We start from the raw sequence: 11,551 nt of genomic DNA on the forward strand, positions 1-11,551 counted from the left end.
TGGTGGTGATGATGGTGATGGTTGTAGTAATGGTGATAATGGTGATGGTAGAGGTGGGCGTAGTGGGTGTAGTGATAATGATGATGGTGATGGTGGTGAAGAGGAGAAATGGGAGGAAGTGTTGATTGGGCCATGAGGTAATGAGGCAGAGAAAGGGGAAGCTTCTAAGAAGTACCGAGCCAGCTGGCAAGTGCAGGGTATCCTTGGAGAGTGTGGAAGCTACTGAGATCCATTCCTTATTTCTAGACATTTCAAGGAAGCTCACTCTGCATAGGAGTTCTAGGGACCTCTCCATCCATCATTTCCTTCCTCCTAGCAGGATGGAATTTTCTGGGGCAGACAAGTGTCTTTTACTCATCACGCTCTGTAGGAAGAGACAAAAGGAGTTGCTGTTTACAACCCTGTTATAACACAGTGGGGTCTTGTCAAATATTTGTTGAACAAATTTTCAGTTGAGGAGAGCAAGACTCAAAGAGGTCAAATAATTTCATCTTCAGTAGCATGAACTATGGTTTACTGAGCAGCTACTATGTGCCCAGCATTGTGCCAGGGGCTTCCTTCTACATTATCTCATGGGATCTTCACGGCAACCCTAGGAGATAGGTATCTCCAGCCCCACCTGAAGAAATTGTGGTAAAATATGCATAACATAAAATTTACTGTCCTAACCATTTTTAAGTGTACAGTTTTTAAAAATATATATACATTTTTTATTTTTTAGCCATCTCCATACCAATATGAGGCTCAAACCTGCAACTCCCAGATCAAGAGTCACACGCTCCCCCAGCTGAGTGAGCAGGGTGCTTCTACAGTTCAGTAGTGTTAATTAAATGCACACTGTTGTGCACATCTCCAGAAGTCTTTCCATCTTGCCAAACTGAAACTTACTACCCATTAAACAGAAACTCCCCACCCCTCTCCCTCCAGTCTGTGGCAACCACCATTCTACTCTGCCTATGAATTTGACTATTGTGGGTATCTTATGGAACTGGACTCCTACAGCATCTGTCTCTTTGTTACTAGCTTATTTCTTCAAGACTCGTTCATGTTGTAGCATGTGTCTGAGCTTCCCGACTTTCTAAGGCTGAATAATGACCCATTGTGTGTATGTGCCACATTTTCTTGATCCATTCATCTGCTGTTGGACACTTGGGTTCTTTCCACCTTGTGGCTGTTGTGAACAGTGCCCGCCAATATCTCTTTGAGGTTAGCCCCTTTTATAGAGAGGCACATAGAGGCTCTGAGCAGAGAGAAGACCTGCCCAAGGAAGGAATCTTCCACAGTCTCCCAGACCCCAAAAACAGGGCTTCTCTGTCTCATCCCTCTGACTCCTTTATGACCTGCCTCCGCTCTGCCATCCGGTCCCCACCCCACGTGCTGCACTTACAGAGACCTCCTGATCCCTGAATGTTCCAGAATGGGGACTAGTGGGTGCAATTACAACCATTCACCTCCCTGTCCCCCACCACAACCTCTGTGCCAAGAAATACATGATACTCGCTCACCAGATATGGATGAAGCCCCTACACTGTGCCAGGCACCTTCTGGGCACCGGACAAGTATCCTAGGAAGTGACAAGATACCGGTCCTCTGGGGCAGGGATGTTTGGCTCATTTGCTCAGTGCTGCCCCCCCTTTCAGTGCCTGAAAGACTGCCTGGCACACAGCTGGTGCCAGGTAAATGTCTGTTGGGTGAAGAGCCCCTGGGAGTAAGAGCCCAGAGATGCCTCCACCCCCTGGAGTTGGGCCCTGAGCAGGCTCCTCTGCTGTCACACGGAGGCCCACCCCGGTCAGGATGGCTGTGGGAGCCAGAGAGAAGCCTTCTTTCCTTTGTCCTGCAGATCACCTTCATACCCGCTGACTCTGACTTCCAAGGCATCCTGTCCCCAAAGGCGCTGGGCCTGCTGGAGAATGGGCTTGCTGCTGAGATGAAGAGGTAGGTGTCAGGCTCTCCAGGACAGGGGTGGAGCAGGGGGAGCCCCTCAGGCCAGTCTCCTCTTTCAATGGAGGGTGATGGAGAGGGGTGGAGGGTATCCGTCTGCTGGGTCCAGCTTCCTGCTTTGCCCCCTTGCTTACTGAGAGAATGCTGTTTGAAATCAGGACTTGTTTTGAACCCTCAGTTCTACGAGGGAGGCATTATTATCCCCCATTTTAAAGACTGGGGAACTGAGGCTCAGGGTCTTTGTCCTGTCTGAGGGCAAATTCGTGGCTGACCCAAATAAAAAACAGGTGTAGCCCTAAATTCCAAACAGCTGTGACATCTTCTATGGCAAAAAAGGGGCATGTGGACAGCCAGACACAGCCCTGTGGCTCTCCACTTACCAGCTATGGGATTTGGGGAATGCAACGTGCCTCTCTTTGCCCCATCTGCAAAACAGGGGTATTAATCACACCTTTCTCCCAGGGCTTCAGGGAGGGGTGAGGGAGTTAATGTAAGGAAACACTAAGAACAGAACCTGGTGCGTGGTGGGCCCTCTCTCAGTGTGCCTTCATTAGCAAGACATATTTTCTATCAACCTGAGATCAAAGCAAGCAGTTGGCACTCATTACTTCCTCCAGTCCTCATAGGAACCCTGGGAAGTGGGGCTGTTGGGCCCTTTACACGAGCAAAAAACTGAGGCTCAAGAAGCACAATCGTAGGGCGCATGGGTAGCTCAGTCAGTTAAGCATCTGACTCTTGATTTCAGCTCAGGTCACGATCCCAGGTTCATGAGATCGAGCCCCGCCTCTAGCTCTGCACTGGGCATGGAGCCTGCTTGGGATTCTCTCCCTCTCCCCCTCACCCTCTCTTTCTCTCTCTCTAAAACAAAACAAACAAGCAAGCAAACAAAAAAAGAAGTATAATCACAGGCCTCAAACCTCCCAGGGAGCCACGGATGGACCAGACCAGACCTGCCTCCGTGGAGGTGCCAGGCCTGGCTCCCCAGGACACAGCAGCGAGCACTCCCGCCCTGGATGTGTGTGGGGTCCCTGGGGTCCCACCCTCCACACCCTCTGGAGGCTGAAACTCTGCACTCAGAAGGCTGGGCTGAGTGCAGGTCCAGGGTCTGTGGTCAGGGCTCTGGAACTCTGCTTTGCTTGCAGAAAAAGGTAGTGATGATATTTTCTGTTCCTGGCGTACAGAGTGACCACATGTCCCCAGGGGAGTGAGGTGGCTAGACCCTGGGTGGGCATAAAATGGTCATACAGGAAGAGCCACTGCACCTAGCTGAGCTCTGGGCTCCTCCTGTGTGATCGTGGGCAAGGGATCTAGTTCCTGCACCTCACTTCCTGGAGAGGCAGTAGAGCACATAGGGAAGGGCACGGGATGGGATGTCTGGAGCCCCAACACTGTAACCTGGTGTTTGAGGCACTCGGGGCGACCCAGCCCAAGTCTCCATGCTTCCCCGCTCCCAGGTAAGGTGGGGATTCGAGGAGCCCCCTGACACAGCCTGAGGCAAGGAGCACACACTAACCAGGCTGTTGCTGCTGCTGCGTCCTCAACTGAACCACGGGAATGATTGCTCGGCTTCACGGTGCAGGATAAATGCGGTGGGAGTTGTGGGCTCTTAGCTCACCGTCTGCAGCGCAGCACATGCTCCGTCAATGCAAAATGGTCTGAGGTTCACAAGTGGACTCTTGGGGTTAACCTTGGGGATGTGCAGTGAGAGGAGCACTGACTGGTCTGAGAGTCTGAGCTCTGCCAAGACTTATTGGGCCTCAGTTTTCCTATCCGTGGACTGGGTACAGTTACTTCCCCTAAAGTCCAGAGATTAGGGGAGACCAGATGTCCAGAGCAGCAAGGGTGGGGGGGACAATACTGATGTCTCCTCCTGTGGTGTTCGCTAAGTGGACTCACCTGCCTGTTCTTTCTCTGCTCTCTGCCGTGCCCTGCCCAGCCCTCAGCCCCCATACATCAGGCTGTGGGAGGAAGCTGCCTATGACCAGAGCCTGCCCGACTTCAGTCACATCCAGATGAAGGTCATGGGCTACCATGAGGACCCTCGCCCGCTGCTGGCCCCCCAGCCAGGAGCCAGCGATGGAGGACAAGGTGGCCCCTGTGAGTCTCAGGGCTGGATGGAGGCTGCGGTGGTCATCCACAGAGGCTCGGATGAGGACGAGGGAGGAAGCAACCCGACTCCGAGCAGGCCTGGGTGAGTGGGTGGAGTGCAGGGGTGGGGTGCTGCTCAGTTCCTGCGTGAAGCAGGCAGGGCTGTGGGCCACTCAGGGCTGGTTGGGGACATTTGGGAGTAGAGAGGGTGGGGGGTGCGTGGGGACACCCTGAGATGCAGCAGGTAAAGCAGACACACGAGTCTGGCTTAGTCACCCAGGCCTGGGTTCAAATCCCAGCTCCTCACTGTGTAGCTTTGGCAAGTTTCTTACCCTCTTGAGCCTCAGTTTCCCCATGTGGGAGCAATCACTCCCACCTCAGAGGGCTATTGTGAGAGCTGAGACAGCAAGTTCAAATCTGAACTCTGCTGCTGATGCACTCTGTGACCTCGGGCTGGGCACTCGCGCCCGTCCTGTCCTGGGCTGGTTATGATCTGGGTTCCCATCCAGGGAACTACTGGGTTCCCATCCAGGGCACCTACTCCCACCAGACCGCAAAGGCTCCCACCCTGAAGGAGCTCCCAGTCCAATGGGGGAGGTGACGAGGGAACAGAAGGGTATGGTGCTGTGTGTGTGGTGGAGGCTGAGGGCCCACAGGAGACCCCTGAGTGGCCAGAGAGGCTGGGAAAGAACCTGGTTTAGATCATAACATGGGGATCATAACATAATCCCATTTCTTTTTTTCTTTTTTTAAATCGCAAGTAGGCAGAGAGGCAGGCAGAGAGAGAGAGGGGAGGAAACAGGCTCCCTGCAGAGCAGAGAACATGACATGGGGCTTGATCCCAGGACCCTGGGATCATGACCTGAGCTGAAGGCAAAAGCTTTAACCCACTGAGTCACCCAGGCACACCCCCCCCATTTCTTGAGCACCTACTATGTGCGCAATGGACTTTGCACACACCATGTGCTGTAATCCTCAGAGACAACCATAAGAGAGTACGATTACGCTGTCCCACTTTATAGGGGAGGACACTGAGCCCAGACAGGCAAACTCACCTACCCTGGGCCTTGCAGCTAGTGGCTAGAACTGGGACCCAGACCTTCTGACTCGGGGCTACCCTGGCTCTCTGGTCCTTTGCTCCTGCAGCCTCCAGACCTGTCCCCGGGGCCCTGCACCCTTGGCTTCCTTCCAAGATGAGCTGGATGTGGACTCCAGTGAGAGCGGCAGCCCCAACCCCTCGCCCCCAGAGGGGGAGGAGCCTCATCGCCCAACTCGGGAGCCCTGGGCCTGCAAGTGCCAGCCGGACCGCTTCCACGACTTTGCCCTGATCGACGCCCTCATGACAGAGGATGCGCCCCCAGAGGGCCAGCAGTGGGCTGCTGCCCTGTCCAACTATCAGCAGCCATCCCAGAGGACAAAGGAGGAGGAAGAGAAGACTTTAGACACAGGCGCCGAGGAGCCAGAACAGGAAGAAGAAGACTTGTACTATGGGCTGCCAGACAGCCCTGGGGACCCCCTCCCAGACAAGGAAGTGGGCTTTGAGCCTGATGCCCAGGCCTGAGATGGATCTTCTCCCTGGGTTCTAGCCCCGCACTGCCGCTAACCCCCATGTGACCTCACAGGGCCTCAGTGTCCCTGTCTGCAAAATGGGGTTATGTGGAGGTTCATGCGAGACAGCGGGCCGGAGAGCACTTGGAGGGCTCAAAGCGGAGCTCAGGGAGGGGATGCTTGCTGTCTGGGAGACATTGCTTTCACTGTTCACTTTCTTTGGTGAAGTGTTGAAGGTAAAATACGGTTCCCTGAGAAGATTTGCAGCTGCTGGGGCCCTCAAGAGCCTTTTCTGCCTCCCCCCATAGCGGGTCTCTGAACAGAACCTTCCTTGGTGCTATCCCTGAGGCCCTGATCCTCAGTGAAGGCTCAGGGTGCCTGTTCCTGTGAAGTCCTATAGCCACCCCCTGATGTCCCCTCTGCTGTCCCGTACCCAGATGGACGGTGTGATCTTTCTTCATCAGAGCTTAACCACGTCTATCCTGCCCAAATTCGTCCTGTGTTTCCCATTGCCCCAGATCCAAAACCTGCCATGCCTCACCTCCGTGGACCTTCTGACTTTCTCTCTGGTCAGCCCCATGCCACAGCCTCTGCTCCTCCAATGCCAAGTCCTCCTTCACTCCCCAAGCCCGTCCCAGGCTTGTCCCCTCCACCAGCATGCCCTTTGCTTCCGTATCTGGCAAATTCATGCTCATCCTTCAAACCCCGGCACAGATGCCCGTCCTCTGAAAGCTTTTCCTAATGCTATCACCTCCCAGAATGAGTTACTTCTTCTGGCTCCTCTGTGCCACCTGCGGGCCTTGTACATTGCTGGAGGGTGACTGCCAGCTCAAGGCTAGACTTCGGCACTACTCACTTGGGTATCTCCTGTGCTCAGATCAGCAGTCATCGAAGGCTTACAAAACTGACAGAGCCTTTTGCAGATAATGCCCCCATCCCCCAACTCTTAGACCCCGAGGCCCCTCACCCTCAGGCATTCAAACCTCCAAATGGCCTGCACTGGGGTCACAAAGGCAGGCAGAAAGGCCTCAGAGAAACCCCCTTCCCTGCAGAATATGTCTGCATTGGCTGAGGATGGGGGGTGAGGTGAAGCCTCCTGGCTTGTTTCGGTTGGATTCGGGGACGTTTGCTGAGCACCTACTGTGTGCTGAACACAAAGCCAGGACTTTTAGGAGGAGAAAGACATGAACTGATAAGGTTCTTGCCCTCCAAGAGCTTACCATTTACTGAACTTGGTGCCTTGTAAGCTAGGAACGGAGTGCTGAGTGCAAGCCAAGGAGGGTGCAGAGAAGTTAGAAATGGACAGTGGAGTCCAGAGGCAGCCGAGTGACAACCACACCACCCATGGAATGCAGGGACAGGTGGCTCAGGCTGCCTGAGCAGGCCCTGAAGATACATGACTATACTGCAACTCTGCCGTGTCTCGCTTTGGTGAGGCAGATCTGTGCTGTGTCCCCAGCGTGGACGGCAGCTGCTTCGGAGAAGAGGGCAGTGGCACGACTTCCCATGAGGTCTGCGCACTCAGAGCTTGCACCATGGCCCACTGGGTGGAGGGGACCTTCATCTAAGCTAGGCTTCTGGGTTAGGGGTGGGGATCTCGGCCGAGGGAAAGGACTGCCCCATGGGCTGAGTCAGAAGTGCATGCCCCTGTGTTGCCTGGGCGGTCCCCATTGCTTAAGCCTCCATTTGGTTTCAGCTCAGGCCCTGGTCTCAGGGTCATGAGATCAAGCCCCACATCTGACTCCGAACTCAGCACAGTGCTGAGTCTGTGCTAAGAGCAGAGTCAAGACTCTGCCCCCCATCCCAATAAAATAAATAAGTGAAATCTTAAAAAAAAAAAAAAAAAAGAAGAAGAAGAAGAAGAAGTGTGCGCCCCTGGAAACACTCCTCTTTCATTCTGGGTCATTACTACCTTCCGTAGTGAGGGCTGCCCCCGGGTGCATGCCCTCTGCTGTAACATGGTCCCACCAATGGCCCTATGACAGTGGACATGGCAAGGTGCCTCGTGTTCCTCTGTCCTGCTTCCTGAGGTCAGGCAGCAGGTGACCTGCATCAGAAGGGCTGTCTGGGCAAAGAGCTAAAATAAAGTTTTCAGTGTTTAAAGGGGTCACTTTCACCTGCAAATTCCTTCATGTGAAACCACCTGTTCCCCCTCTGGGCAGGCAAAATAAGGCATCGTGCTTGGCAGGCACCGAGGGCACCCTCTGGAAAGCAAATGTCAAGCAGGGGGGGCATGACCCCGGGGGACAGCTATGTGGTCCAGAAGGCCTGGAGTAGCCCCACATGCCTGAATCACAACTGCATGCCTTCCCCATCCCTACCCAGAGAAGCCAGAGCCCCAGGCTGCCAGCCGGCCAGCAGAGAGACTAACCCAGTCGTAGGGAGCACGGGGCAGGGGAGGGTTGTGCTCGGGGCGGAAGGGAGAGATGGTGAGATTCAGGCTTTGCCAGTACTGGCTCCCCCCACATCCTGCTGCTGGATGCTGTATGCCTGGTCTGCCCTGGACAGTCCTGGCTTAGACCCACTGTCCCTGCTCACTGACTGTTCGTGCACACTTGCACTATCAAAGTCATCCCACTTGGATGGTAAATGATAGAGTCACCCTACGCTGTGAACTTGGGCGAGTCTGGTTGCCTCTGGGGCTCCTGCTTTCCTTATATGCCAAAGGGAGGTGATGGCCTCCTGCCTTGGACTTCCACAGAGTTAGGCAGTGGGGGTATTTGGCAGAATCGGTCTGCCCATGCCTTGCGGGAGGGTTCGCCCGCTGCTCACCCGAAGTTAATATCTGGTTTATTACTCATGGCAGTGAGAAGGATGGACCCCCACGGGAACTGGGTCTCAGAGGGCATGAAAAAGAGCTTACCAAGAGGGGATTTGAGGGAGGGTCTAGAGAAGCAGAGCTCTGCTCCATGCTGGATAGTGTCGGGAAGCAGAACTAACTGTGCGGTTAGCCAATGTGATCTAGAAGGAGGGAAGGCTAGGTCCAAGCTGAAGCTGTCGTTGGCCAGCTGGTGTCTGCCCAGCCAGGAGAAGGCAGTGTGGGCATCCGTGGTGGCTCAGAAACGGCGCTCATGCTTGCCTGTGCTCTGCCGTGGCTCCCGAGTGGTTGCGATTTGCCAGCATGGTCCCCGCATGGCCTTGCCTGATGCTGGTGTTCTGTGGAATTGTTCACGTTCAACAGGACACCGAGGCTGAGCTGCGAGGGTCGGGCTGGCCCCTGGCTGACAGGCCGCTGTTCTTCCTTAGGGCTCACTGCCTGGCATGGGGGGTTCCTCCCCTGGGGCTTGCTAGTGACTATGGGGGACATGGGGTGGGGAGGAGCACATGCTACGGAGTTCATTTGAAAGGAAGTGTCTGCAGCACTTTTTTTAAAGTTTGAGGAGCAAGGGGGCAGAGGGGCTCTCATTCCATTCCACTCTGACCTCCCCAAACTCCATGATCTGCTTCACCAGCTGGTTACACCTGAAAACCCACCACTGTGCTCTGTTCCCTTGGCCTTGAGAACTTTCCGTCTCCACCAAGAACATGGGTCTCTGGGATGGCCCCCTTCGTTGGCTGATGAGCTGGGAGGAGGGTGAAGTCTTCCTGCAGGTCCAAGGGTTTGGCGGGGGGGGGGGGGGGGCGCTGTATGGACCTGAGGCCATGGCAAGCCCTGGGATGTCAGCCCTCAGCCCCAGGCTCCAGATCCTTGTACCATGGCAGAAATTCCTGCTCTTTTCACCCTCCGTTCAGGTCAGGGGAACTTTGGAATTTTGCACTGTCTGCGGAGGGAAAGGTCGGGAGGCATAGTCCCTGCCCCTAAACTGGGAGAGTGGTCCCGGGGGCAGTGAGCTTGGCCTTGCCTTGACCTTGGGCACCCCCTTCCCAGGCTTCTGTCCCTGTTTGCCATGTGATTAGGTAGAGGCAGACACGATTTCACTTCTATTCCCAGTCCTTAAGCACTGTTCCAGTTGGCCTCATGCCTATTACCCCAGTTGGTCCTCACAGCAGCCCTGGGGACAGATCTGTCAACCCTACGCTGTACATGTTTGTTCCAAATCCCAGACTTTGGAGTCAGAAAGACCTCGGCTTGCACTCAGCCTCTGGCAGTTCCTTACTGTGTGACTTTGGACAAGTCACTGCCCCTCTCTGAGCCTCAGTGTCCACATGTGTGCAATGGGAGGATGTTTTGGAGAACTGATGAATGTTACACTCCTGGCACATAGCAGGTGCTGGAACAACATCAACATGTCCTTCCTTTCCTCTCTGGGTCTCCGATTCTTCCTCTGTGCAAAGCGGATCAACTCCGTCCTGCTTACAAATTGGCAGTAGGTGAATGAATTCCCCAGTAAGATGATGCAGGGAAAAACTCTTTGCAAAGGACACAGACATCTATGGTGTGCCAGCTGTTGGGGGGGGCAACTAAACTGACAGCGAGCGGCAGAGAGCTAAGGCTCCCACTGCAAGGAACCCCCTGCTGTAGAGGGACCAAGCAGGAGCAGGAACAGGAGGAAGGAGCAGCGTTCTGGCAAGATTGGTGGTGTTCCTGGAGTGAGGAGGAAGAACAGGACTGTGCTGGCCAAGACAGGCAGCAGACAGCGCTCTGGGCACCTGCTGAGTGTCAGGGGCTGTGTGTATATTAGCTCTCTGAACTGGATTCTCCCACCAGCCCTGAGAGAATGCCTTCCCCTAGGGCAGAGCTAGGATTCACATGTAAGTCCCCTAAGCCTGTGCTCTTTCCGCCCTATGCCGTCTGGTCTGCGCGTATCACGCGGACTCTGCTCGCCTGATCTCATGTCAGCCTCAAAACCTGCAAGGTTGGTGTGTTGTCCCCACTTTACAGATGAGGAAATGGGCTCAGAGAAGTGGGCGAATGTGCCCATCCTCCCAGAGAAGGGCTGAATGGAGGAGAGGTGCGCATTATCCAGTAGGTCCTGGTCATTCCATCCCTGCTGAGGACGGGAGAAAGACACACAGCAATACATCAGGCAGTGAAGTTCCATTGAGCACTTAACTGCTTGTGTCTTTCCCGGTGCTAGTGCTGTGGGCAGACTTGCCCCTGCTCCCATAACCTTCCATGACTCCCTATTGCCCACAGCATAAGGACAGATTCCTCAGCCTCCTGTCTGAGACCTTTCGTGATCTGCCCCGACTGCCCTTAATGGCTGATTTGTTTGCCCCTTCCCAGGGCAGCAGCCAACCTGATCTTTCCCACCATGCTGCCTGTGTTTAGACACTTACCTATGCCTGATGCCTTCCGTCCCCTTCTCTGTCATCCCTCAAGGTCTGGCACAAATTCCAACTACTCCCGAGGCTGGAGCTGGTCCTCTCTCCCCTCCCAGGACAGAACCCATCCCCACCCCACCCTCTCCTTGGCGTCCTTCCCATATGGGGTGCCCTGTTCTTATCCCAGCCCTCCTTATGTGACTAGCTATGTGTGTGTCAGTCTCCCCACCTGGACTGGGAGGTTCTTTGAAGAAAGGGGCCTCTTCCTTGCGGTAGTTCTATCCCCAGAACTTAGCAAAAGCAAAGGGCAGAAGAGTTGTTGCAACAAAATGAAATATACCCAGATTGAACCAGGGGCCCACTCTGAAGGCTCTCTGGTCCAGGAAGAGGAGCACTGGCTTGGGCATCATCAGTCTGAGTTCGAGGCTGGGTTTCCCTCTAGCAAGCTCTGTGACTTTGGCCAAGAGTAGGTGAGAAGTTGCCTGCAAAGTGCTCAGTGTGTCTCGTGCCTGGTGAGCCCTCAGTAAATGGAGGTTTTCATTATTGGCACTGCTCACAGAGATGAGGGGAATGTGTATGAGCCGTGGACATCAGTAGCCCGTGTGAACTTGGGGTTGCTCACCCACCCCTATATCATCAGCATTTCCCCAGTGTAGGTCACTGGACCAGGTGGGGCTTGCAGCATCAGACTTTCCTGGGAAGTTTAAAAAGTCCAGTGTCCTTGAACCACCTCCAGGGAGAATGGGCTGGTCTGACTTTTGAATAAACA

The 11,551-nt window shown here is 54.5% G+C and overlaps 1 protein-coding gene across 1 annotated transcript in view; it reads left to right on the forward strand.

Moving 5' to 3' along the window:
- The window catches only part of BSND (barttin CLCNK type accessory subunit beta), a 10,600-nt gene extending 2,916 nt beyond the window's left edge, over positions 1–7,684 (forward strand). Inside the window, exons 2-4 of the mRNA XM_059374861.1 lie at positions 1,841–1,935; positions 3,878–4,132; positions 5,176–7,684. Of these exons, the coding sequence (XP_059230844.1) occupies positions 1,841–1,935; positions 3,878–4,132; positions 5,176–5,590 (765 nt within the window). The 3' untranslated portion in view covers positions 5,591–7,684. The remainder of the gene's footprint in view (positions 1–1,840; positions 1,936–3,877; positions 4,133–5,175) is intronic.
- The last annotated feature ends 3,867 nt before the right edge of the window (positions 7,685–11,551 follow it).

The sequence above is a fragment of the Mustela nigripes genome, chromosome 14 (assembly GCF_022355385.1).
Source record: "Mustela nigripes isolate SB6536 chromosome 14, MUSNIG.SB6536, whole genome shotgun sequence".
In the NCBI taxonomy this organism is placed as follows: domain Eukaryota; kingdom Metazoa; phylum Chordata; class Mammalia; order Carnivora; family Mustelidae; genus Mustela; species Mustela nigripes.